Raw genomic sequence first — 27,755 nt, 5'->3', positions numbered from 1 at the left:
AACTTCCTTCAGGCATCAGCATCTAAGAAAGGCCTTAACTGTCCTTTTACAAATACCAAGGTTATCAGCTTTTTCCCACCGTTTACAATCATCCCCTCTTCTCAAGTATTTCAGAAAATTACCATCTCAGAGAGGCCAACTGTGACCACTGTTGAAAACCACAATTGCCCCCACCGGGCACGGTCCCATTCCACCGCACCCCACCCCCTTTCCTCTGCTTTTTCCCACTAGCATTCATCACCAAATATATAGATATATAGTAATTATTTTCCCTCCTCCGAGTATAAAGAATCCTGAGAATGTAGAATATAAAGAACCATGAGAACTGGGATCTAGGGTCTGTTTTAATTTCCGCTGTATCCCCAGCATCTACAACAATGCTTGATAGTTCGCACTCAATAGATGCTGAATAAAAGGTAAGATATTAAACTAGTCTGGACTAATTGTATGAACTGACGTCAGGTTGGACTAATACCGCATTTCTCGCTCTCTGAAAATGGCTTCAAGAGGTCATAAGGTGACGTTCTTCAGTTTTCAGAACTGGAAAGCAAAGGTTCCCACAGTTCTCAGAACGCGAATTTCTCGCCACAATTCAAAATGGCGGAGGAGGGTGGGGCCTGTCACATGGTGGGCGTCACAGCAGCTCTCCTTTTCCAGACCACGGCCCGCCTTGCCGCGTCGTCTGTTGCCCCCTTCTTCCTCCCGCCGAGCCTTTTCGAGGAATCGCCTGGGATTGGCTAATAGACTAGGAGTGGGGCTGCGGGGCCGGAACGCGGCATCATCACTTCCTGTTGTGGGCAGTCGTTTCCTGTCGCTGCTTGGTAACAATGGGGAAGATAATGGCTGCCTGAGCAACGTCTCCGAGCAGGCGCTGGGCTAGAGGCGGGTCTCAACCAGCGACTCATCGGAGGCGGGCTTGAGAGCAGGGGCAGGGGAGGTGCACAGGAGCCTCGGCGGCGGCGGCCGAACCGACAGAGTCGGACCCGACACTAAAACCGAGTAAGTGAAGCCTTGGGAAACCTCTTGAGAAATGGATGGAGCGCGAGAGGAAGACAGCTGAGCTGCGGCCGCCGCGTTTTCTCAAAATGGCCTGAGTGTCGCGTCGTGGCGGACGCTCAGCGCCGCCTCCGGACCCCAAGGCGGTGATTGCTGCGGGGGGCTCCGTGGCGTAGTCGCCGCTGCCATTTTAGTTGGGCGTATAGTCACAGTCTCTTGAAGAAGGGGAAGGAGGTGGGTAGTACTTCCTCCCCGTGGCGGTGCAAGCTAAAGCCAAGGCCCTCTACAATCTTAAGAATTTGGGGGAGGCGATTTATGAGTGTTGGCCTCCGGCATGAGAATCTTTGATCGTCTTAGGGTTTTTTCTCTTTGGTTCTCTGGAGGCTTCCCTCGCTTCCTTACCCCTCTTTTACATGGCGGGCTTGGGCTTGGGAAAAGGGAAAAAAATCAGGCTGCTCTAAGTCAGTTGCAGGGAACTCTTGGGCCTTTAGATTTCTGAGGATTTGCAGAACCCCACTTCGAGCCCTTCTGCTGGGCACTATCAATTAGGCGCCCCCTGGGGCCACGATGACATCTTCCCTGAGGATCTGGGGCAACTGGTTTACTCCCTTACTCGATAATCCTGGCATAGTCTTTGCCAGATACCACTGCAAGAATCCCCCAAAAAGGCAGGGAAAAGCTGTTGCGTGTTTGTTGTTTTCCCTGGGTAAGGGTGGGAATTGGGCCAAAACATTTTCAACTTAATTTCCTTCAATCCGGCAACAACCCAACCCCTCCCCCCTCAAAAAGAAAAGCCTAAGGGTCTCGGCTTCTGCGGGCGGTACCTGCCACGTACGCCATAGCTTTAGTAACTAGTATTAACCGGTTGGGCTTCTGCTTCCTGAATACTCAGTCCCTTTTTCCCTTATGCTGATTAATTTCAAGATGGAGGAGACAGCCACGTTCCTTCCCTAGACAGTCTCCCTGTACTTATTCCACAGGTTAGTCCGGGAATTTGAGGTCTAGCAATCTTGTTATTTAGGTCATTCTTTTCGTTTAGGGGCAAGAGGAAGCATTTGTATGAGGTTGTCATCCACCATTTGCAAGGTCCAACAGTAATTTTTTGCTGCAAATAAGGAGCCCCCATTTCCTGAATCAGAATTAACCGCTGTCGCTTTGGATCATTGAAGGGAGGAAGAAATAAATGTACTACTAGTCGTTTCTAATACTAGAATCATTTACTTGATTCTTCGTGATTAAAGACAAAATTACCCCAAGCACCCCCATCAGGTACATTATGTCCGTCCTGGATGACTTGAGACCAGGCAGCCCAATTATAGCCCCCCCCCCCCAAATCAGCTTTATAAATTATAAAAATAAAGTACCCAGGAAGACCAATCCAAATACTTTTTAAACTATGATTTCAAGAGACTGTTACACTGAACAATTTTAATTCTTTAGCCTAAATGTCCTGCTGATCTTTCATACTTTAGTTTCTGCCATAGGCTCCTGTAATGTGCCAAATAAGTACTTGAAAGTAACCATCAGAATCTGAAAATATTACTGGTCTAAGGAAAGGCCTATTTTAAGCAAGCTTATATTAAAAGGTAGATTGGCTTTCAGCCTTTAAAGGAAATCTTCTAACACAAGATTGCTGGTTTTCTCTGACCTTCTCAATCTCCCCAAATATCCTAATAGTAATACTAAATTAGGTTGGGTTATGGGGTAACTTAAAATATATAGGATGTGTTTTTTTTTAGGATGTGTCTATTTCAAAGAAAATGTCTATCTTATGAAAGAGGAAGAATAATGGATTCTTTTTTTTTCTAGAGCAGAGAGTGAAGAAAACTAAAATCCAGTTTATTGTATTACAATACTATGTCATAACAGTCAGGTAATTTATTTTTTGTTGCGTCTCCTGATGATTTATGTGTAGAATGCATGTTTAAAAATATTTATTCTGTTTTGCAGGCCCTGTAATTGGATGGGCTCATTTGATATATGTTTATTGGTGCTGGGCATTCTTCATGATGAAAATGGGTTTTTCATTGGGAATTCAAAGGGTAGTGTGTCTGAGTAGCTAGAACTCACTAGTGCTTTGTCTGTGAATTTTCTTCTTTTAAAATAATATCTGAAGTTTACCAATACCTATATAGAACAGAAAGAACAAAGTAGAAATTTGCTGCCTTAAATCATTATTGGAATGGGATGGGTCTAAATAAATAGTGTTTCAATGTTCATTGAATAACTAAATGAAACATCAGTTGAGTGTCTTACAGGAATATAATCTTACATTGGTTTGGGTGGTGGTCAACTTTTTTCCTTCAAGGTCCAAAAAATCCTAATTGATATATGATACTGTGATATTAACTCCTTTCATTACCATCATTGTTAGGGTAACCACATAATTTATTGCCCTAGCCAGGTTGCTTTTAGGAGCAAAAGGGACATTATTAATAATTATGCCTGGACAACAGGTGCAAACCTGGATTGCCCTAGGCAAACTGGGATGGAATTAGCTTAAATTCATAACTAATTTGCATTGAATGTGTATGTTCTGTGTCCTGTGTTTTTACATGCATGACTTTGTAATCCTCATGGCAAAGCCTCATGAGGATATTAACTATTTTACAGAGGTAATCGAAACTGAAAAGAGGTTAAGCAATTTGTCCTCAATTAAATATCTAATAAATGGTAGAGCCCCCATTTTAACCCAGGTCTCTTTGAACCTGGAGTCACTAAACTTTTATACCTCTAGACTTAATTGCTCTCTAATTAGTTTGGAGATGGAAAGAAAATGAAAGCTTGTTACAAAAGAAATCTATAGGTTAGATCATTTCAAAAACTTTTGTTCCCACTTAAAGGGAATCTGCTTTATGAAGTAGGTGAGACTTTTAGCAATTACCCTCTCCCCTTTTTTTTATGTCCTGGTTCCCATTTCAGCTATTACTGCTTGTGATATAATTTGATAACAATTTACAATCAGAAATGGTTTTAAGAAATAGCTTAATGAAATGATCTGGAAATGTTAGGCTGGTTGTATATGTTCTTTCAGGTTAGTGAAGATGTTGTGAGGCCTTAAATAATATAGTAGGTCAGATGAGACATCTGCATCTGTGGAATTATAATGTGTGTATTACTTTTTCCATAGACCTAGTAGATTGTGAAATAGAGCAAATCACTCACCAGCCTCTTGTCCCTTGATTTACCATAGGGTGGATAACAAATTAGAAAGTGAAAAGTCCTCTCTCAAATCCAGATTGATGAGGTGCTAGAATTTTGGGCCACTGCGTAGGACATGTTTTTCTTTTGTAAGTTTACTTCCTTAACACCTCTGTATAACACAAAGATTTCCAAAACCTTATGGGCCATCGACTTCAGAAAGTATTCGTTTATATAATCCCTTGACATTTTGATAACCAGTGTAAGAAGGCAATAATGCTTGTGTCTGTTTTTTCCTTCATTATTTTCTCCCAACCTTGAAAATGGAAATTTCCTAGATAATCAGTTTATTTTTCCTGTCATCAATTGAGATGTTTTTTAAATATGAAAATATTGGCAATTTTGAACAATTCAGGAATATATGAACTTATGGTTTTATTTCTGAAATATATAGTTGATCTTTTTGTTGTAGATTTTCTGACCCAAGATTTTTGTTCATTAGTACCTACATATGTGTGAGACAAATATCTATAGACAGTTTGTGGTGTGTATATCAATTTGTGCACCTTTTGCAATGATTTCATGACTCCAGCTTGGGCTGCCATTATAACATTTGCATGGTGATGAACATGATACTTTGTTGGGAGGGGGGTATTTGTGTTGGGTGTTTTTAACTTTATAATGAAAAATGATCTCTTTCCTCTCACTCTCCACTTAATTAAAAGCTGTAGGGAGAAGGAAGTTAACTCTTAATTATAATTTTAATTTTCTTACTGGCCAAATTTCCCATTAGTGTCAATTATATCCAAGGTGACTGACTATATTAATTTATCCAAGCTGGAACAGTTTTGAGAGTGAAAGAGGGCCATATTAATAATCACTGTGGGACAACAGGTGTAGATTGCTACTCTTCTGGATAAACTGGGGATATATGGTCACTATGGTCATCATTTCTATGTCAGAACACTGGTTCAGGAAGCACAGTTGTCAGCATGTTTCATTCGGTAACACAAAATTGTTTCCCTCAAATGATATAACCGTCATTTGTGTACATAATATTTTCTTTTTTGGTCAAGGGATTTTTAATTTTAAAAACTTTCTTCACTTTTTAAAAAGTTAGATGTAAAACTTATGTTTTTAAAGATAGTATCTTAAAGATAGTTCTTAAAGATAGTTATTGATTAACACCAAAACTGTCAATAGTCAATGATTTTACATTACTTTTTTATGAACACATGAACATTTTGGTGTTTTGAGTCATTTTTTGACTTGTTGGGGATAATGAGGCAGAATTGAGTTTGTGTGGGTAAGACCAAATTCCAATTTAGTGATGTAGCTCAATAATAACATGGAATGAGTAATCGAAGATTAAATTTACTGTCTAAAGTACTTGAGTGAATAGAAATGTCATCATGATGGTTTATTAACTAACTTGTTCCTGTGAACTGGCAGCATTTGGTTTGATCTCTGTCCTCTGATTTGTTGGCATTCTTATTAATACTCTTTCAATTTAACTGTTGTAGAGGGTTGTAATAGAACTGTTTGTGAGCTGCACGTCAGTAGACTTCCTGCCAAGAGATTTAGACCCATGAGGGACACTTCTGAATCCTTTTTTTTTTTCCTGCTGTCCTTTTCAAGTGGTAAAGATAAAAGAATATAAATGAGGCTAAAGTAACATTGCCATGCAGATAATATTTTGTAATCTTGTATTGCTATAATAGTATCAATAGTGGTAGAGTCCTTGGTAGCATCCTCTGATAGGCCAGTATTGGAAATAATCAACAAATTGTGTGGGTGATGACAGGTATCATGCATTAGGTAAAGGCAGTGAAACATCAATCCTGTCCTGTTTTTCAAAGAGGGGTGCTTTATATTTCTGTTGAAAAAAGTAAGATAGTCACAAAAAGGAGATAGAAGTGCCTGAGTGAAGTGGTAGGGAGAAAAACACAGCGTTTTAGGCTGATAGGCTAGTTACTCATGTTGTTTCTTAAGCCTTATTTTTCTGACTTATTACTGTAATGTGACCTGGGTTATATTTTATTCATAGTCACAGATTCATAGAACTGGCAGGTACCTTATGGGTGGTTTTAAGCCAGCTCTCTTAATATTGATGAAGATCCTGAGGCACAAGAGGTTAAGTGAATTGGCCAAATTAACATAGCTGGTTAATATTACAGCTGAGACTAGAACCGACTATCTCCTACTTTCTCCTTTTCACAGAACTGAATTCCACCCTTCCACTGATAGAATAAAAAAGCTGTTTGATTGTTAATCATCTTTTGTCTATTACAAATGCTATAAAATTTTAATTAAACATTCTGTATATGTAAATTCTCAATACTTTTGGTGACTACATATACAATAGTACTTTATATCCTGACCTCAAATTCAGTGGTTCTTTGTGATTTAACTTTAAAAAAAAAAAAAACTGCGTTAAATATTTTTCATTTTGGTGATGGTATTATTGAGCTATCTTCTTTATTGACGAGGATTGCATGTCATTACTTTTCATTTATTTCTGAGGTTCTTAATTAAGCTCTGTTGCAAACAGAATGATGCTTGTTCTTTTTCAGTATGACACATTTTTATGTTGATACTATGATTTTTTTTAATTGGCATGTTCTGCTTTAGAACACTATTGAGTCTGGAGCTTGTATGAACACAAAAGATGAAATGCTCAAGGTGCTCTGGTAGTTAGTTGATATTAGGTTACCTTGATTACTCCCTCCCACTGTACCTTTTTGTTTTTAAGAAGAGATTATATCTCACAGACTTAATAGATGTGGCTTCTTTTTAAATTGATATTCACACAAGCATTTGGATTTCAGGATTCAGTTTTGTAAAGTCTTTTGTTTAACAGTATTTTTGGTGCCTTAAGTCTCCTTCATTGGGTACTGTGATGCAGTATATCTATTGAATATAATATGTATGTATTTAGCACCAGGAGTGACCCATTAGTATGAATAATATGTTTTAAGTGACTTTTCACCCTGACATAAGAAAATTACATTCTTTAAAGATTGGAGAACATAGGAAAATTAAATGAAAAACTTTTAACAGTGGTCAGAAACATAGTGATCTGCATACTTGTATTAATATATAAGAAATGGAAATCACTAAGACAGTGCTTTAAAATACTCAAGGTGAATAAAATCTGCTTTAAATTCTCTAATTACAGAATAAACCTCAGGTTTAGTTTTCTTGCTGGCTTTTCTTTCCTGGAATTGAATTTACCTGACACAAACATTCATTGACCAAATGAATAGTTTTTGAAATGACTGGGCAAAATTTATAATTTGGCTGCTCATTTCCAGGAATGGATTTGGATATATTGGCACACAGTACTCTGGAAGAAATAAGGTTAATAAAATATGCTATTTTTTGTTTTTAAAACAAAAGTACTAAAAGTTGACTTACTTAAAAATAAGTCCTACTTGCTTCATTACTGCTTATAAAAGGTGTTTTGTTGCTTTGGAAGTTTTCATACCAAGAGTGAACATGGTATAAAAAGCTCATAGTGAGGTTGAATACTCTAGACATGCCTGTTGGGATTGAAGGAATGTGTTTCAAAGTATATAGTTTTGCAAAATTATTGGGAGTCAGTTGTTCATGTAGTGAAAACTTGACTGGATTTGGAATTAGGAGACTTGTATTTAATTACTGACTCTTTCCACTTACCAGCTACTTGGCATTTGGTAAATCACTTTCTCACTCTATACCTGTTATCTGTAAAATAGAGGTGATTATTCCTACTTCATAGGATTGTTGTGAGGATTAAGTGAAATATAAGTGAAAGGGTTGTGTCAATACATGGTAGTGGGTATTGCTTATAATAAGGGAGAGACCTAAGTGACTTAACAATTACATATTCTCTTAAATTATTTTATTGGTAAGCTTTTCAAAAAAATATTTAAGTTTAAAAGTGGGTGATGCTAATCATATATTTACTCCAAAATTTCTGACTTATGCACATGAATATTGTAACTGAGAGTAAGATAACTAAATAGATTTAAGATGTTCTCTTTTATGTTGATAGAAGGAGCCCAAGAGTGTGGGAGGATTCTTCTTTCCTCTTACTAGTTAAACTGAAGTGTACCACAGTGTTCACCATAGAGTAGAATCTAGAGACCCATTTTGGCAACATAATTCTTTATTAAAATTTGACACCAAAATGGAGAGAGATCTGTATTTGATCATTTGAATTGTGGTGTCTGGCATCTTTAGTGTGCTTTAACCTTTAAAATGTTCATTTTCACTTACGAGTGGTAATGTTACATCTACCAGGGTCTGAACCTGTGGTTTAGATTTACTATATTTTTTCACTTTATTCCACTTGGGTAATAAAGGGACTGCTTAAAATAAGACCAGGTTCATGGGTGTGTGTGTGTGTGTGTAAGATCATTTTACAAGGCATTTGAGAGCATTGCTTATATTCAGGATTTCCTTTTTTCTCCAGAATGTAATTACCTCTTGTCCAGGGGAACTCTGCAGGTGTAACAGTCATAACTCACCCATTAAATGTCCCTAAAGTGTAGAAGTGTCTTGTCAGTGCTGAAATCTCTTGAACCCCATGCCCAGCCTAGGGGAAATGCAGAGTAAGTCAGAAAGAAGGCAAAAGTAGGGAAAGAAGTCAGAGTTTTCTTTCCCTGTCCCCTAATCAACTACAAGAAATAAACTTCTCCTTCAGTGGACACCTATACCTTAGCAAAAACATTGTGTGTTCTGTTTAATGAAGCCTTGCTGGTTTGGTCGCAGTTTTGAAATAAAAATAAGTGTATTACAAGGGATGTCATGTGGGGAAATTATTTTCCTTGATTTTCTATGGTGTATATTGGGAGGAGGGAAAAGGAGAGCAGGATATGATTATGGAAGTAAGAGTAATTTGGATGATCATGTGTTGCTTTGTGAGTGTGTCCCATTGTTAAAGTGTTAAATTTAAAGATAAAATTAAACCAAGATAAAGATTCTTGCATGGAATAAACTAACCTCTAAGCTCACCAGGAAAGAGCTGTTTAGGATTCAACAGGCCCTAAAATCACAGTGTCAGTAGGGTTTTCAATAGAGGTGTAATGTTTTGTCTCTAGTTTCCATGTAGGAAATGATAGAAATTCTAAAAAGGTCAAGAATGAAATCTTGATGATTGGTGAACATAGGAAAGAATTCTCTATTCCATGTATATTGGTAGAATATTAACATTACTATTTTATTTTAGAAAAACATAAAGAGGATGTATAAATAGTGGGTGTGTAGAGCACGAACAATATATTGGGAACACTTTGAAATTCGTCGCATATGTGGGATTTCTCTACCTTACAAGCAAATTCTTTCAAATTGCACTGTCCAGTGTGGTAGCCACTAAGCACATGTGGCTACCTGACACTCGAAATGTCACTGGTGTAACTGTATTACTGAACTTTTAATTTTCTTTAATTTTAACTAAGTTAAATTAAAACTGAAGCAGCGTAAAATATTTTCTCATTAAACACAACTTCATTGTTTTGGTAGGACTGCATTTTACTTTAACCATTGAAAATTTAGTATCCAGCTTGAGATGTGCTGTGAATCAAAATACCAGATTTCAAACACTTGGTATTAACAAAAAGAATGTGAGACATCTCACTAATTTTTTATAGTGATAACATGTCGAAATGGTATTTTGGTTCTGTTGGGTAAGTAAGATTATGAAGAATATTTCAAAACTATAAAAGACCACGTAAGGCATGAAGTGCCACTCTAGTGGCACAAACGCTGTGTGCAGCAATGGATGAAAAAATTGCTAGCTGAGATAGTAATAGTTTCTCAGGAGGTAAGATTTCGTTTCATTTCATCTTAAAGGGTGAGTGAAATGGGGAGAGACTAAGAAGCGGCTGAGGGAACAGTGTTAGTGGAAGTGTGAAGGTAGTAAAGTACAAGGTATGTTGCAGGGCAGGGATGCAGCAACTTAAGTGGATTTGTCTATCAAAGTGTTATACCAAAATTGTGGCAGTGGAATACGTAGCTTAATAGGACCCTAAGCCCAGAATAGAAAACTAAGAGACTTCCCCATCCTTAATGACATGTTAATCCAAAGGGTCTTTTGAAGTCCGTCTGTTCAAACTCCTACCTAGTAAGCAATCTCCTCTTAATATCCACCAGAATTCTGCTTGAATATTTTGAGAGAATGGGTAGTTTGCTTGCTTCAAGAGGCTGGTTACATCTTCACTTTAGAATAGTTTCATTGTTAGACCATTGTATCAAAAGAAAGAAATACCTGCTCCCATAGTTCTTCAACTGTTAGCCCTAGTTTGATTCTGTGGTTCTCCCTTTCATGTTATAACTCTAAATATTTGAAAATGTAAATCATGCCCGTTTTTAGTTTTGTCTTCATGCAAGTCTTCTCTGGGTAATTCAGCCATTTTCTTTATGGTGTTCCCTGACTTGTCATTTTGGTCATTCTAGATCTGAACAACAGGTTGCCTTGGGTCTGTTACCACTTTTATTTGAACACTGTGGTCTATGAACGCAGTATGAGACTATCTTAGGTTTCTTAGCTAGGTCAAACAGGTTTTTTATTGAGCTTTTTGTTAACTGAAAACTTGAGGTCTTCATGTGAACTGCTCTTTTCACATGAGTAGGTTTTCTCCCTACTCTGTACTCTTCATATAGGTTATTTTAATTTGATAATCCTTCATAAAGTCTTCAGGGTAGCACATATACCATCACTTTTGTTGATTTCAGCTCATCCTCACAAGCCACTGAAAATTCAAAATATTACTTATCATATACATACATCTTCATTACTAACTCCCAACTCTGAATTGGTTAGATTTGGTTGGCATGTCTTTGACATGGTTCTTATTTAAATACTGAAGACAGGATTCTTTGCAGGTTAACATTGCTCTGTAACCTTTGAGGGTGAATCTGTTAAGCTGTATTCTGTGAATCTGTTAAGCTGTATTGTCATCAAGCTCTTTGCTACTCAGACTGTGATTCTAGGATCAGCAGCAGCAGCACTTGGAGGCTTATTTAAAATGCAGGTTCTCCGGCCCCACCCCAAATCCACTGAATCAGAATCTGTATTTTAACAGGATTTCCAGGTGATCTGTTTGTATGCTGAAGTTTGAGAAGCGCTAATCTAGGCTACATTTCTCATGATGATAAATAAGGATGTAAAACCTTCTCAGACTCTGTACAGAAATCAACCCAGACTAGTCAGCAGTGTAATTCTGACGTTCCTATTAAAGAGGTTCTCAAACCTAACTGTTCAATAGAATTACCTGTGGAATTTTTAAAATATTGCTATCTGGCCAACCCCAGAGAAAGCTTCCCAGGTGATTCTAATGTACAAGCCAAGGTTGAGAACCATCCCTATGGAAAGCAAATAAGGTTAATTTGGCAGTGAACCCCACTGCTGGTAAACATATTTTTCTTCTCCGTGTTTGCAATATATCTGATAGTCTATTCCAGAATTTCCCTCTAGGTTTCTGGTCAGATTTTGCTGTGCTACAGTTTATAGACTTCACTTTTTATTTGAAGGTTAGATTATTTCTAAATCTAGTGTTTTAATCATCTCTCCTATTCTCTGTGATTTCTCAGAGATCATCATTAGAAGTTTTGCAGTTCAGTCTCTTGATTCTCTCTTTGAGAAGTTTGTTTTTTCCACTGCTTCCAGTTGGAAGGTGGTTCTCCTTGTTGAATAAAATAGGAACAAAACAGAAGTTGAGTGCCTCTACCTTCCGTCCTCTGTTAATATACCAACTCCCCCACCACTCAGTATAAGACCCCTTTCTTGTTTCAGATTCCGTGTTTCAAAGCCATTTTAAAAATCTTCCATATTTTTGCAAGTTTCTGCTCCATATGGGCTTTAACCTCCCCGATGCTGTTCTTAAGACTTTGTGACATTCTTAGAACAGTCCTTGGTATGTGAGTTTTCTATTATCTTTGGTTCATATCCTTCAAATGTCAGAACTTACCAGACATTTTTGTCTTTGAAGATTTATGTTTTAAAAGCCTTTCAACCATACTGAGTTATACTTTTTTTTTTATAAATTATTTTTAGAACTATTTACTGATCCTCCACAAGTGGACTTTGTCCTAACTTTCATGTTAACTTTCAGAATATTAGGTGCTTAAGTACATTAACAAATATCGCTGGTGGTTTTCTTTGGTTTGAAGAGTTATGGCTGAAGCGTCTTTTTCCTTTGTGCTTTCCTGTATTTTTTTAAGTTAGCTGCTTAACTATTACCAACACCAAATTGTGTTCCTTAGCTACATATGGAAAATTTTGACTTCCTTTTGTTTTTTGTTTGTTTGTTTTCCATTTCCTGGCCTATATGACTTTAAGCTGTTGATTTCCAGTCTTAAAGTTTAAAGTTATAAAAACCAGACAGGTAGAGAAGCTTTTTCTTTTATTATTATTATTATCTGAAAGAGAGTTTGGTTTTATTTTTCTCTTTAGTACTGAATTGTGAATATCCATATATTTCATGTATTGTATTTGGGATTCAATCTTAGTACTGATATAGATTACCTCTTCCACAAGTCAGGTTTTCATATTTTTGTGGAATTAACTTTTATTTTTTCAGTGTGAACTTAAGGTCAATCTGGTGTTAGAAGGAAAAAAGCTAGAGGATGACTTTTTTTTGTTTGTTTGGAGTCTTATTTTAGATTGCTTACTTACTACTGTTGTTTTTCATTAGAGTGGTTAATTGAAAGTGGTAGAAAAGCCAGGTAGTAATGTGTTTTTTGGCTTTGCTGATCAAAAAGCAAAATTGAGCATATTTCGTAGTTATTTATATAAAAAGAGAGAAGCCCAAATTTCCACAAAGTTTTTCTTGGTAAAACTCAAAATATAATAATAATGGAGTAGTATTCTGTAATATGGGTCTGATAACGGGAAGAGTGGCATTCTTTTTTGGAGGGACATTTTGCTTAATCAGGGCTAAACATATTACTTATCAAAATTATTTGCAGATGTTCATCTAGTGTTACTGACTTTAAATGAGATTTTCCTTATTTAATTTTTGAAAATGTCTTTTCACACATACAGGTACAAGAAAACCTAGGAGATACTGCAGGTTCAATTCCAGACTAACATAACAAAGCAAATATCACAAATATAACAAAGCAAATAAACCAAGTCAAATGAATTTTTTGGTTTCCCAGTGCATATAAAGGTTATATTTACAGTGTAGTCAGTTAAGTTTGCAATAAATAGCATTATGTCTGAAAAATGATGTGCATACCTTAATTTCAAATGCTTTGTTGCTTAAAAATGCTATCCATCATCTGAGCGTTTCAGTGAGTCGTAATCTTTTTGCTGGCGGAGAGAGGGTCTTGCCTCCTTGATGTTGCTGCAGCTTCTACATCAGCATTTGCTGCTTCACCTTGCAGTTTTATATTAGGAAACCTCATGAACTACCTTTCAAACTTTTCTCATGCAGCTTCCTTACCTCTCTCAGCCTTCATAGAATGAAAAGTTTTAGGGCCTTATTCTTGATTAGACTTTGGCTTGAGGGAATATTGGGGCTGGTTTGATCTTCTATCCAGACCACTGAAACTTTCCATACCAGCAATAAGGCTGTTACCCTTTCTTATCATTCGTGCATTCACTGGAATAGCACTTTTAGTTTCCTTCAAGAACTCTTCCTTTGCATCCACAATTTGGCTATTTGGCACAAGAGGGCTAGCTTTTGGCTTATTGTGGCTTTTGACATGCCTTCCTCACTAAGCTTAATCATTTTGCTAGCTTTTGATTTAAAGTGAGAGATGTGTGATTCTTCCTTTCATTTGTATACATAGAGGTCATTGTAGGGTTTAATTAATTGGCCTAATTTCAGTATTGTGTCTCAGGGAATAGGGAAGCCCAGGAAAAGGGGGAGAGATGGGGAACAGGTGGTTGGAGCAGTTAGAACACACACATTTATCCGTTTAGTTTGCTATCTTACATGGGCATGGTGCATGGCACCCCAAAACAATTAGAACATCAAAGATTACAGATCACCACAGCAAATGTAATAATAATGAAAAGTTTGAAATATTGCAAGAATCACCAAAATGTGAGACAGAGACACAAACTGAGCTAATGCTGCTAGAAAAATTAGCACCAATAGACTTGCTCCACTCAGGATTGCCAGAAACCTTTCAATTTATTTAAAAAAAAACCAGTATCTGTGAAGTTCAATAAAACACAGTATGCCTGTGTTGCTATCTAATCAGTACACAAGCATAGAATTTTAATGAAGCATATTTATCCCTTACAGAAGGCATTTATAGAATTCATTTGATATTTACCTTTCAGCATATCATTACACGGCAGAATTACCACTTTCAGTTGAAGGTTAGGTGGAAGCTCCTCAGATGCAGTTAAAGGGATTTTGAAATAAGGAAATTTTCTTTGTACTTGCAATGAGGTCCAAAAAATGCTTCCGGAACTGTAATTTGTGCTCAGAAAATAAATCTGTTACAAATTTGTAGGGGAATGGAACTGTTGTTTCTTTGATAGCATGTGTAAAGCAGCTTAACGTTGTGATTCCAGTGTTGTTGAAATGATCTTACTGCATTATAAGTTTTGCATGTAAGTGCTGTTCTGCCATGTAATTTTAGGTTGAATTCATTAAAACACATTAGGAAGTCTACAGCAATAGCTAATTTCTCAAGCCATTCATCATTTGGTAATAGTGATTGAAGGTGGTTCTTCTCATTCAGAAAAAAAATTCAGTCTTGGACTTGCGTACAATGAATTACGCTATAACTTTACCAAGGCTAAGCCATCAAATTAACAAGGAGTAGGGCAAGTTAGGAAATTGAGCTTCTATTTCTGACAAAAATTCAAGAGAACTGGTGATGTTTAAGTCCACAGTAATGAAGTTCACTGGTAATAATACTGGTTCAGTAATACGTTAGATTCACATAGTTTCTGCAGACTACCTGCTGATGAATAATATAATGAATAACCATAGACTTTAAATACCTTACATTTTCACAAACTTTATAAATTTGTCCAACTTGTCTTTAGCTGCTGTACATACATATTTACCACCATTTCAGTTGTAACACATCTTAGCAGATTTCACTTTAAGCTGTGCTCAATTAATGTTTTCTCAACTTTTTTGAAATAGTTGGGGCACCTCGGTGGCACAGTCAGTTAAGCCTCTGACTCTTGATCACAGCTCAGGTCATGATCTCATGGGTTAGTGAGTTTGAGCCCTGCATCAGGCTCTGCGTTGATGCTGTGGAGCCTACTTGGGATTCTGTCTCTCCTTCTCTCTGCCCCTCCCCCACTTGTGCACATGCTCTTTCTCTCTCAAAATAAAATAAACTTAAAAAAAAATACGATCACCTGTAGTTGCTCCATGCAGACTATTCATAGAGGCTACTTCTGTAGTTACTTCAAACTTCTTGAGTAATCAATACTTGACTCCTTGAATAAACAACTGAATAGTATCAATTACATTTGTCGACTCATCAAGAGCCAAGAAAACTCACTCAGAATCATTTGCTGTCTCATTTTTCAATTGATTATGACATATCCCAATATCCTTGAGTTTTTGAGCAGCAACTCTCACAAAAATCCAATCATCTTGGGGCGCCTGGGTGGCTCAGTCAGTTAAGCGTCCAACTTCGGCTCAGATCATGATCTCACAGTCAGTGAGTTTGAGCCCCACATCAGGCTCTGTGCTGACCGCTCAGAGCCTGGAGCCTGCTTTGGATTCTGTGTCCCCTCTTTCTCTGCCCCTCCCCCACTCACGTGCATGCTCTCAAAAATAAATAAACATTAAAAAATAAAAAACAAAACAAAGCTAATCATCTTAAACAGGTTTATTTTCTCTGACACATTTCTTTAGCTTCTGCAATGAAGCACAGTTTAATTAACTCCCCATTATAAACAGCTTTTCTTGATTTAGCCAACAAACCACTTGGAAACTTACTTTGGTTGAAGCTTCATTTTTTATTCTGAGAAAATATTTTGTGATGAGAGTGTTCTTTTTAAATTTCCAATTTTTTGGACTGTAGCTCTTCTGTGAATTGGGAATATCGTGATGGTTGCTTAGTCTGATAGTATGAACGTGTATTTTATTTTAGGACAGTTAAAGAGTGCCATTGCATAATAAACTCAGTCTTTTCCATCTCACAACAAAATCCATATTCCACTATGCCTTTGAGGTTGACAAAGTGCACTTTTACTTCATTTGACATGATAAGTATGAACTGGTAATTTTTTAAAATGTCATAGTTCTGGTGATATGTATGACACTTGAAATTCTGTCAGGTTACATCACTACAGTTTATAAGGTACAGATCATCACCAATGCAAAGTGATGAGAGTGCCACATCCGGTCGCTCATCTCTACTCAGCTCTGCCATTACAGCACAAAAGCAGCCACAAACAATATGTAAATGAATGTATATGACTGTATTCCAATGAAACTTGATGAACACTGAAATTTGAATTGCATATACTTTTTGTGTATCACAAAACATTATCTCCCTTTTGTAAAAACAGTCTTTAAAAGTGTAAAAAAAAAGTCATTCTTTGATCTCAAGGAAAAAAATAGGCGCCAGGGCTGGTTTTCATAGTTTGCTTACTCCTGACCTACTTTTTTCCTAGTATAACAGTCCTTTTTGGGAGTTTTTCTTTGATGAAATTTTATTCATATGATGTCTGAAAATTCACATCTTGACCTGCATTCTGGATTTTCACATAATTTAAAGTGTTCTGCAGAACACATGGTAACTTTTGTTTTCAAGATTGATCTCCTTTCTCCTTGTAGATAATTTTCCACTTGTTCATCAAGATGGAAAGCTCAGATTCTAACGATAAAGGAAGTGGTGATCAGTCTGCAGCACAGCGCAGAAGTCAGATGGACCGATTGGATCGGGAAGAAGCTTTCTATCAATTTGTAAATAACCTGAGTGAAGAAGATTATAGACTTATGAGAGATAACAATTTGCTAGGCACCCCAGGTATGCGATGTGTGAAGATTTCTGGTCTTTTAAAAAAAAAAAGTCTTATTATAAAAATCTGTTTCTGCAGCCATTATGAAGTATGATTTTTAAAATTTTTTTAATGTTTATTTATTTTTGAGAGAGACAAAGTGCAAGTGGGAGAGAATTGAAAGCAGGCTTCATGCTCTGAGCTGTCAGCACAGAGCCTAATGTGGGGCTCGAACTCACGAGCTGTGACATCATGACCTGAGCCAAAGTCAGACCCTTAACCGACTGAGCCACCCAGGTGCCCCATGAAGTGTGATTTTAAGACAAGGGATACAGAATGACATTTATTGCTGTACTTATTGCCTAGTTCTGTTCACTTATATTTGGAATTAACCTCTATCACATCTTTTAGTTATGAATTATATTATGAATTTATAGCAAGCTGAATTGAAAAGACTGGAACTGAACAATATTTTTGTTTTTAGTTAGCTTTATTTAACCTACAAGACATAAATCTGAGTGTGGAAGAGCTAATGGGAATGTTAGTTCCTAGGACAGACTTCCTTTTTTGTCATCTCTGATTCCCAGATTATATTCTAATCATAATCCTCCAAAGCTGGCCTTGGGTAAAATTGTTAATTCAGAACTTTGTGCTTGGTTATTCTCTTTTGCCCAATTAGGTCCCATTTGATCCTAATTAAAACTCATTATCTCTAGTCCTCCTCATATCTATTCTTTTTAAAATTTTTTTAAATGATTTTATTTTTGAGAGAAAGAGTGCAAGCAGGGGAGGGGCAGAGAGAAAGGGAGACACAGAATTAGAAGCAGGCTCCAGGCTGCGAGCTGTCAGCTCAGAGCCCATTGTGGGGCTCGTACTCAAGAACTACGAGATCGTGACCTGAGCCAAAGTCGGACGCTTAACCGACTGAGCCACCCAGGCGCCCCTCTATTTAATTCTACTAACTTTTGAGTTATTGTTTAAATTTTAAAAGGTAAGGTGTTAGTTAGCATGCCTCTTATGAGAAGGAGTGTGTTTTGAGCCAACAGAACCAGACTTGAATTAGAATGCCTAAGTTGGTATTCTGGCCCTGCCATTTATTGATACATCAGTCTCTCACTTAGTCTGTTTCCTTGTTTTAAAATGCAGATAATAATGTCTGCTTCCCAGAGTTACAGTTTTAAAGAATGAGCTGTTATATGCCAAAGCATTTAGTAAACTGGAAAGAAACTTATATAAGTTTTAATGTCATGCTCCCATACCCAGGTTCCTACTCCTTGGTTTTCATCTCAGTTTTCGTAATTTGGCAAACATTTTTAAACTATTTTCAGGTGAAAGTACTGAGGAAGAGTTGCTGAGAAGACTACAACAAATTAAAGAGGGTCCACCACCACAAAACTCAGATGAAAATAGAGGTATATTTTGCTTTGGAGGGTGGGTAGAGGATGAAATAGATAAGGAACTTCAGTAAATGTCAGCCAGAGATTACCGAGAAATGGAACAAATTAATTTAGTGCTAAGTAATTGTTAATAAAAAGAGAACTGGCATTTTCTTGAAATTTGGTGAGAATGTCAACATGTTTTTTTTCTGCTTCACTTTTGGGTTGTTTGTATTGAGACATAGTGAGAACTGGCTTTAAATAAGCCACATTTAAATAATGTGATATTTTTTCTTGATTTTTTTTACCTCCATTGAAATTTTTTCCTTCCTACTGAATTATTTTTTCCTTATAAACATGTGAGTTTTCCACCAGCAGAAAGAAATGGCTATATTCTCTAATCTAGTAGCTATCAACAGGTTATAATTCCCACCCCCACCCCCCGCTGCCCCCCAGGGGACATTGGCAATATCTGGAGACGTTTTTTGGTGGTTGTCACAACAAGCTGGGGCTTTCTACTAGTAGCTAGTGGGTAGAGGCCAGGGATGCTTCTAAACATCTTTACATCCTAAAATTCACAACAACACAGCCCCCAGAACAAAGAATTATCTGGCTCAAAATGGAAATAGTGCCAGTGTTGAGAAATCCTGCTTTTATGTTTTAAATAGGATTGTGGGGAATTTGGCTATCTAACATAAGAGGCTATGATAACAGTTTGGTTCTTGAGCATGCCATTACATGTACTATGCCAGATTCAGACTATTCATTTGTTCTGATCTCCAGTTTCATGTTAATTTAAGCTCTTGGTAATATGAAGAAGTACTCAATACTTTTAAACTAGTAAACCCCATTTATATTTTTGCAACGGCTACAGCAGTCTTGTGTTTTAAAAGACATATATATCAAAAGCATTTAAGTCAGGATCCTAGAAGAAATATTGTAAACTAATGAAAATTTGAGAGAAATGTACTTTGCACTAAAGCAGTAGCCCTGTACCTTAACTGGCATTTGTCTTATTTGATTACATTAGTGTTTTGACAGTGGACTGAAAAAATGTCTTCTGTATATGAAGTATTGAAAATAGACTTCCTACAGATTCCCTTTAAAAAACATTCTCTAAATTTCTGTAGGATTAGCTTGTTCTTTTGAAACGAAATTAAAACATTCCTGTCTTTACTTTGCAAATCTATACAGTATAGCTTACAAATACCTGTAAATGTGACATCCATTGGGAATCTTTCTTTTTTCTCTAACGCAGAGTTTCAGAGCATTATTATATGATTGTCCTAATTTTAGTAGTTCCTTTTTCTCCCTCACCCCTCCCTTTTTTAAAAACAGGTGGAGACTCTTCAGATGATGTGTCTAATGGTGACTCTATAATAGACTGGCTTAACTCTGTCAGACAAACTGGAAATACAACAAGAAGTGGGCAAAGAGGAAACCAATCTTGGAGAGCAGTGAGCCGGACTAATCCAAACAGTGGTGATTTCAGATTCAGTTTAGAGATCAATGTTAACCGTAATAATGGGAGCCAAAATCCAGAGAATGAAAATGAGCCATCTGCAAGACGTTCTGGTGGAGATAATACAGACAACAACAGCCAAAGGCAAGTGGAAAATCCACGATCTGAATCAACATCTGCAAGGCCTTCCAGATCAGAACGAAATTCAACTGAAGCATTAACGGGAGAAGTTGCACCTACCAGAGGTCAGAGAAGGGCAAGAAGCAGGAGCCCAGACCATCGGAGAACCCGAGCAAGAGCTGAACGAAGTAGGTCGCCTCTGCATCCAATGAGTGAAATTCCACGAAGATCTCATCATAGTATCTCATCTCAGACTTTTGAGCATCCTTTGGTAAATGAGACTGAGGGAAGTTCTAGAACCCGGCACCATGTGACATTGAGACAACAAATAAGTGGACCTGACTTGCTAAGTAGAGGTCTTTTTGCAGCTTCAGGAACCAGAAATGCTTCACAAGGAGCAGGTTCTTCAGACACAACCAGCAGTGGTGAATCTACAGGATCAGGACAGAGACCTCCAACCATAGTCCTTGATCTTCAAGTAAGAAGAGTTCGTCCTGGAGAGTATCGGCAGAGAGATAGCATAGCTAGCAGAACTCGGTCAAGGTCTCAGACGCCAAACAACACTGTCACTTATGAAAGTGAACGAGGAGGTTTTAGGCGTACGTTTTCACGTTCCGAACGGGCAGGTGTGAGAACCTATGTCAGTACCATCAGAATTCCGATTCGTAGAATCTTAAATACTGGTTTAAGTGAGACTACATCTGTTGCAATTCAGACCATGTTAAGGCAGATAATGACAGGTTTTGGTGAGTTAAGCTACTTTATGTATAGTGATAGTGATTCAGAGCCTAGTGGCTCAGTCTCGAGTCGAAATGTGGAAAGGGCAGAGTCACGGAATGGAAGAGGGGGTTCTGGTGGTAGTAGCAGTTCTGGTTCCAGTTCCAGTTCTAGTTCCAGTTCTAGTTCCAGTTCTAGTTCCAGTCCTAGTTCCAGTTCCAGTGGTGAAAGTTCAGAGACTAGCTCAGAGGTGTTTGAAGGCAGTAATGAAGGAAGCTCATCATCAGGCTCATCAGGTGCCAGGCGAGAGGGTCGACACAGGGCCCCAGTAACATTTGATGAAAGTGGCTCTTTGCCCTTCCTTAGTCTGGCTCAGTTTTTCCTCTTAAATGAGGATGATGATGACCAACCTAGAGGACTCACCAAAGAACAGATTGACAACTTGGCAATGAGAAGTTTTGGTGAAAACGATGCATTAAAAACCTGTAGTGTTTGCATTACAGAATATACAGAAGGCAACAAACTTCGTAAACTACCTTGTTCCCATGAGTACCATGTCCACTGCATCGATCGCTGGTTATCTGAGAATTCTACTTGTCCTATTTGTCGCAGAGCAGTCTTAGCTTCTGGTAACAGAGAAAGTGTTGTGTAATTAAGGTCTGAACTCTCAGCTATGTAGCTGGTATAGTGATGGGCAAACAGGAATCACTTACTTTATGCCCACTTTTTGGGTGGTGCTTAAATGTAAAGTAGCAACCTGAATTGAGTCATTGCTTTCTGAATGCATCGTTGTCCTTTTTCCAATTTCTGTTCCAGAATAAAAGGAAATATTTAAAAAGCAATGTTTTAGGACATAAAAATCTGACTTCAGTACCAGTAATTGCTATTACTGGTGATTCATCATCTACATTTATCAGTTTTTCCTTTGTTATCTTAAAAGATCAGCCTTAGCAATGACTCTTTATCTGTTTCTCATTGATCTTTGATCTTTAACGTTTCCCATGCCATAGGAGAGAGGGACAAAGGAAATTCCCAGTTTAGACTAAGTTACAGTACATGTATAATAAGTGATTGCTTAAAGCTTTGCCATTCCCAGTTATTAGTTGGCACAAATTCAGCTACATGCTGAATGTCATTTGTTCACCTTTCAGATGAGGTGATATTGGACGTCAGTGTAAATAACACTAAGGTTAGGATCTTCTAAATGTATAACTGTCTTCTAAGCCCATCACTGTGGCACACTGTAGAGTGAGCTTATAGTTTAATTGAGATATTTATCTTGTGGAAATATTAAAAAAAGCCTATGCTTGTGTAAGTGAAAAAATCACATTCATTTGTTTAAAAATGTAAAGCTATTTTGTAGAGGCTCAGTACTTTTCCAATGCACTGTTGTATTAATGCATTAAAAATTGTAAAGTACCATGCTTAGAAATGAAAAAAACTGCTTTTTGTGAGCCAACATAGTAAAAACACACCAAACAAAGTACAAAGCTGCTTTTGTAAGTGTGTAGATGTCAAGAGCAGAACATATCTATAGTATTTATAATGTATGTGAACAGCTACTGTGACATGCAGAGGAAAGGATGGAGTGCAGAATTGAACTGCGTTGAAGATAACCAATGGAAATTTTGTACTTTAACTTGGATTTAGGCAGGAAATGAAAGATAGGAGGAGTAAAGAAAACTGCTCTGAAGAATTTAAAATTTTTATGAAGACAGTAGCCATACAGATGTGAACTGGTTTCACATGGTGAGATCCTTGACACAGTATTCTAATTGAGCTGATGAAATAGATTTAACAACTTTGGTAGAGATTTGGTTTAAAGAAAACAAACCACTACCACCTAGCACAAGTTTACATTGATGTTTCTACAAGTCTGCTCCTCAAAAAAAGAAAAAGGTGGAGGAAAGAGACTATAAACCACTTTTAGCATAAGAATTAAAGTTGGTACAGAGGTGTGTACTCTGTAAGAAAGTCTCCAATTTGCATTATTTTCGAGATTTGTCATTTAAGGTACCAGGCCACACTTGTTAATATTTCATTACTATCTAACACACACTTAACATCTCATATTTGAAGACCAATTGAAGAATTAAGGGATATTTGTCCTTTGTTGAAAGTTGGGTTATTTGAAATTCAAATTTTTCATTGTACTGCTCATATTTGAAGATGAGGCTGCCAACTCAAAATCAATGGCACATGTGTTTTTGTGTTGTTTCCTTAGTAATAAGATTAGGTTTATGAAAAACCCCAGTACTCTTGCCAAATTTCTCTTTTGAGGCCAGTTTTGGTTAGGATTAATCTGACTGTGGAGGACTTGTTTGTTTATCTGGGAAAAGATAGTGGACCCAAAGAGGAATTGAATGCATCCTTGGTCTTTAAAGTGACAACTATCCACGCATAGTCAGATACTCTACAAAATAAACAAGTCTGCTTCAGGAATTATCTGGTTACCTTATCTGTTATCAACCTGTCTGTAAAGGTTATTTCAAAGCTCATTCTTTTATATTTTCCTCCAGCTTTCAATCCTACCTAAGTATCAAGGTAATTAACTTGTAAATATGGTAGTTGTTTACTAAGGATATGTACTGCTCTTGCAAGGAAATAATGTCCAAACAAAGCTTCACTTATTTTTTTTAATATAAGCAGATTTCACTGTTTATGGCGCTTACGTAATACATTTTATCTTTTTAAAAAAAATGTCCATGTAAAAGTCAGGATTCCTTTATATTTGTGAGCCTCCTTGTCTCCTTTCCCAAGGGTGTAATCTACGGTTTTCAGATCTGCAGGGTAGTCCCAATTGGCTAAAAACAAACCCATTTTCCTCTTGGTTTGAAATGTCCATTATAAGGGTGTTTATTTTAAATAGTTTAAAAACAACTACAGCACATTCTAAGCATAAAAGTTATTGACGACAGGTACCTCCCTAACCTCCCAAGATGTATTACTCATTTGTGACATATTAAGGTAAGAGGTAACTCATGCAGAATGCTGGTTATGAATGTAGATATTGAAGCTAATCATAAACACTGGAAATAGGATTTTAAGTTTTTAGCCTTCAGTAGAATGCACATATTGGACATGTGCATGTGGACACCTTTTTCAGTAGCACTCATTAATTTCCATTGGATTGTGTAGAATGGATACAAATATTTTAGTGAAATTTGCTACTTTTTTTTTTTTTTTTTACAAGGCCCATGACTATACTTACTGGTGTTGTGGACCTTGGAAGACAAGGTCATTTGTAGGTGTCAGATGTACAATGGAGAACAAGAGTCTTTTTTCCCCACCAGCATCCAAAACACCTGTTCTCTTGAGGGAACATTTTCTTGCTAAAGACTACATTTCATTTTGTATCTTTGCACTTTTTCTTTATTACAAAAGGTTCTGTGTTGAAGACCTAGTTTGAACTTCATGCAGTAATAGGAACAAGAAAAAACAATGTTGGGAAATAACGTTCAGAGCATAGGGAAAAATACTAAAAACTGAGTTTTCTTGAGTATTTCAGATATTTTTAAAAATTCACTTACTGGTATGAAGTGTTTGAGGTATTATGTTGTTTAACTCCAAGCAGCTGACAAGGTTGAGATTTATTATTACTAAAACCAAAATTGAGCAAGTTAGGTTTTGAAGTGTGCAGACTTTATCTATAGCAACACTAGAAGATGAGCCATATTGTTAATTTGGAATATTTGCTCTAAAAAGAACACATTAGTTACACCTCAGTGGTGTTAATGGTTAATGGAGGTGGAGATTGAGAGAAGTGTTCACATTAGTGTTGGGAATATAGGAAATAATCAATTGTAAAGTTAACAAAAAAAGTTTAGTACCAGGATTGTGTGTGTGTGTGTGTGTGTGTGTGTGTGTGTGTGTGTGTGTAATGTACACACACATACAACCTCTATAAACATGATTGTTGAGTTTATCCAAACTTTAAGATTAGGAAACTGCTTAGCTATAAGTGTTACCTCAAGTAATTTTTTTTCCTTTGGGAAAACATGTCCTTTCTGTGCCAAGTGTTCTCTCCTAGTGTCAGTGTCTCAAATTGTATTTATGAAGGGTTATCACTCAATATGCTTTTTTATTTAACCACCTGCTTCTCAAGTGTCTATGACCTGAAATGGGTCAAGCATCAGTCGTGACTTTCAGTCATTTCCCAAAATACCCATGCAATAGGGAGGTTAATGTTGCAAAATGACTCTTACAAGGCCATTTTTACAGCTTGCTAGAATACAGTGGCACCTTGTGGTGGTTGTCGATACTTTCCTTTTAAAAACGGAGGGTATTCCCCTCCACCCCTTTTTATTCTCCTTTGTTCTTTTGTGAACAAAAAATATAATCTTCCTTGAGTTTTTAAGTTTTACTTTACTGGCTTCCCTATCAAATGTATGGTCAATATTAAGTACACAGAAGCCATGTTTGCAGGGCACTTTTTTCTTTTCTTATGAGACTGTTGATTGCTATTTTCTAAAGTATTCTGTACCTTAGTGATGCAAGAGGTGGATAAGGCACATATGAAAGTGTTAGGCATTGTTTCCCCCCCTTATCTATAGTATAATTGTTGACTATATTTAATATTCAATAACAGTGTTGTAATTCAATGAGTTAACTGGTAAATTGTACACTTTTGAAAAACACTTGAAGACGTAAATCAAAAATAACATGCTTCATTTGGAAAGTTAAAAGTACAAGGTCCGAGGAATGAGTGTTTCACTTATTTTTAAATTGGATTTTTAATTAGCAACTAAGAAACAGCTACGAGTTAAGTACTTGCCCTTTAAAATTTTTAGCATCTTGAAATTGAGTTCTTAACTGGAACACTTCTAAAATACTGTAATATTCCCAATAGGTGAGTGATCTCACTTGCTTTAGTAACTCCATTTTGTACTTAAAATAACAGTGTAGGATAGAGCTGGTACTCAAGTGTTGGAACTCTCAAGGGATAACAGTTTTTATCAGTTTCATGATGATTTCCATGTCTATATAGGTGTTTTAATTCAAATTTGAAGCAAATGAACACACTCTCCAACACTCTAAAATACAATTACAGTGAGATATTTGGTTTTGATTAGGATTTGTTTACTACTAAACAGCGACAAGCTGCTTTATAGTCACTTGGATTGAACGATACCTTAAATACATGCAATGAAAGTGAACCCCACCATACCACTGTGCCTGGTTATTTCAGGGTTCCTCTCAGTTCCTCATCTTGCAGATTTATTCCAATACCAATGTATGGTTGAACCAGCTGCACAGCCTTAAACTCTATTTAGTGGCCCTCTGCTAACATTCTTTGAACTGATTAATTTGTGTTTGAACTGTCAGATGTTTGGATTTTACCTCTTGTTAGCCCCGTTTGTCCCTGGTGCTGCTTTTAAAGATATAGGGCCATGTGATCAGGTATCAGGTTGAGTAGGTATGCAGTTGGCCTGGTTATGTATCTGTGCCTGTTTTATCTTCTCCCATGAAGAGCTGCTTTGGTATAGATGTTTACTTGGATTCATATATAAAGAACTAACTGGGCAGCAGTCTTAGAAAGCTTTCTGAAGCCAAAAGAACCTGAAGGGATTTGGAGGGGGAATAGTAACAAAAGCTGCCTTTATGTCTTTGAACATGAAGCACATAAATGTATGTTCTGTAAAGACTAAAGTGATTGTTATACCAGGGCTTCCTGACCTCTGGGAGAGATTTTCAAAACAGAAAGGAGCACAAAGTGAAGTGAATTTGGTTGGCTTGCTTTATCTGGTTTCTCATTTTCTTTCAATTTTAAATCTGAACGTAACACCCTTCTCCAATATCTATCCAGAAGACTCCTGGTTGGGAAGCCCTGTATTAAATTTTGAGAATGTACCCAGTTTCCTTTTTTTTTTTTTGTACAGTGCTTTACACCTGCTAAAAAATAACTTGTTTAATGCAAAACAAGACCTTGAAAGGTCAGTCATATTACAGCTGGTTTGATTATTAATAGTTATCTTTTAGGAAGAAGCTTTTTCCCTATGTAAGATGTCATACTGCAGATTTAAAATATAGACTATCAATAAAATGCATGAAGTGATCATTTGTGCTTGATCATCTCTTGGGTTTTTCTTTAAAAAGGGGAATCTGATAAATCTAATAAAGGTTTTGTTGCATCAAACCAATGTCACATAGACTTGATTTTTAGAATCAAGTGAAATTCCTTAGCACAACCTTGATTTTGATTTTCCTCACTTCCATGAGTTTGAGTAGGTACTGGTTTATGGGATATGACCTCCATTTTATGTTGTATAGTTTAATGGCTTTATCCTTTATCTTCAAGTGGTAAAATAAAAGATTAAAGTGTATTCCGATGCAAGAATCCTGAAAAGATTTATGTAAATAAGACATCTTAAGTAGGTGCATTTTTGCTGTTAACTTGTATTCTCACCATTACCCTGCCTACTCTCTTGCTTGACCTCTGTAAATGCAAAAACCCATCTAGGTGTGCACATGTGTTCATGTAGCTTTTGTTTTCCATCCCTATCTCCAACCTCTTAACACATGATCCTTAAGCCACTAAGATGTCATGTCCTTGTTTCTTAAGTAGGTTGTCACATTCTGATACCTGGATGAGACTTCCCCTTGGTACTGATAATCATTTAGCTGATGGTGGTTTTTATTAGTTTCATTTCCTCTGGTGCCCGCTGAGCCCTGTTATTGGCATGGGAACTCAGTTCCTCGGAATAACTTTGGTGTGGTCAGCTCTTTGCCTTATGACCTTCCCAGGGTTTTTAAGTGTTGTTCATGATTCTGCTCTTTGAAACTCAAGAACACCACTGAAAAGTTGACTGTAGACAACAAAATAAGCCAATGCACAAGCATCTTGAGGGAAATTTGGTGGAAGAGACCATTACCCAGAACAGAGGATCTGGTTCATCAGAGTGGAATATAAGCTATACTTTTAATGGTCTTTTTTTAAAAAATAGGAAATCTAGGGTCCAAGTTCTTTGAGGTCTTTGAATTCAGGCAAGATTTAAATTTAAGACATTCCAAATGGATTACTAATAGC

At 36.9% G+C, this 27,755-nt stretch overlaps 1 protein-coding gene across 2 annotated transcripts; it reads left to right on the top strand.

The window, feature by feature from the left end:
- Nucleotides 1-795: 795 nt before the first annotated feature.
- On the top strand, nucleotides 796-26,784 carry RLIM (ring finger protein, LIM domain interacting). Of its 2 annotated transcripts, XM_027053785.2 has the most exons (5): nucleotides 796-999; nucleotides 2,806-2,869; nucleotides 16,890-17,082; nucleotides 18,382-18,465; nucleotides 19,768-26,784. In XM_027053785.2, the coding sequence occupies exons 3-5, from the start codon at nucleotides 16,914-16,916 to the stop codon at nucleotides 21,378-21,380; spliced, it is 1,866 nt and encodes a 621-aa protein (XP_026909586.1). In that variant the 5' UTR covers nucleotides 796-999; nucleotides 2,806-2,869; nucleotides 16,890-16,913; the 3' UTR covers nucleotides 21,381-26,784. The 2 variants fall into 2 exon arrangements, with proteins under 2 accessions (XP_026909586.1, XP_026909585.1); XM_027053784.2 differs by lacking the exon at nucleotides 2,806-2,869.
- Nucleotides 26,785-27,755: the final 971 nt, after the last annotated feature.

Source organism: Acinonyx jubatus, chromosome X (genome assembly GCF_027475565.1).
Source record: "Acinonyx jubatus isolate Ajub_Pintada_27869175 chromosome X, VMU_Ajub_asm_v1.0, whole genome shotgun sequence".
NCBI classification, from domain to species: domain Eukaryota; kingdom Metazoa; phylum Chordata; class Mammalia; order Carnivora; family Felidae; genus Acinonyx; species Acinonyx jubatus.
Note: the sequence above shows the minus strand (reverse complement) of the source record. Positions and strands in the feature narration are given on the sequence as shown.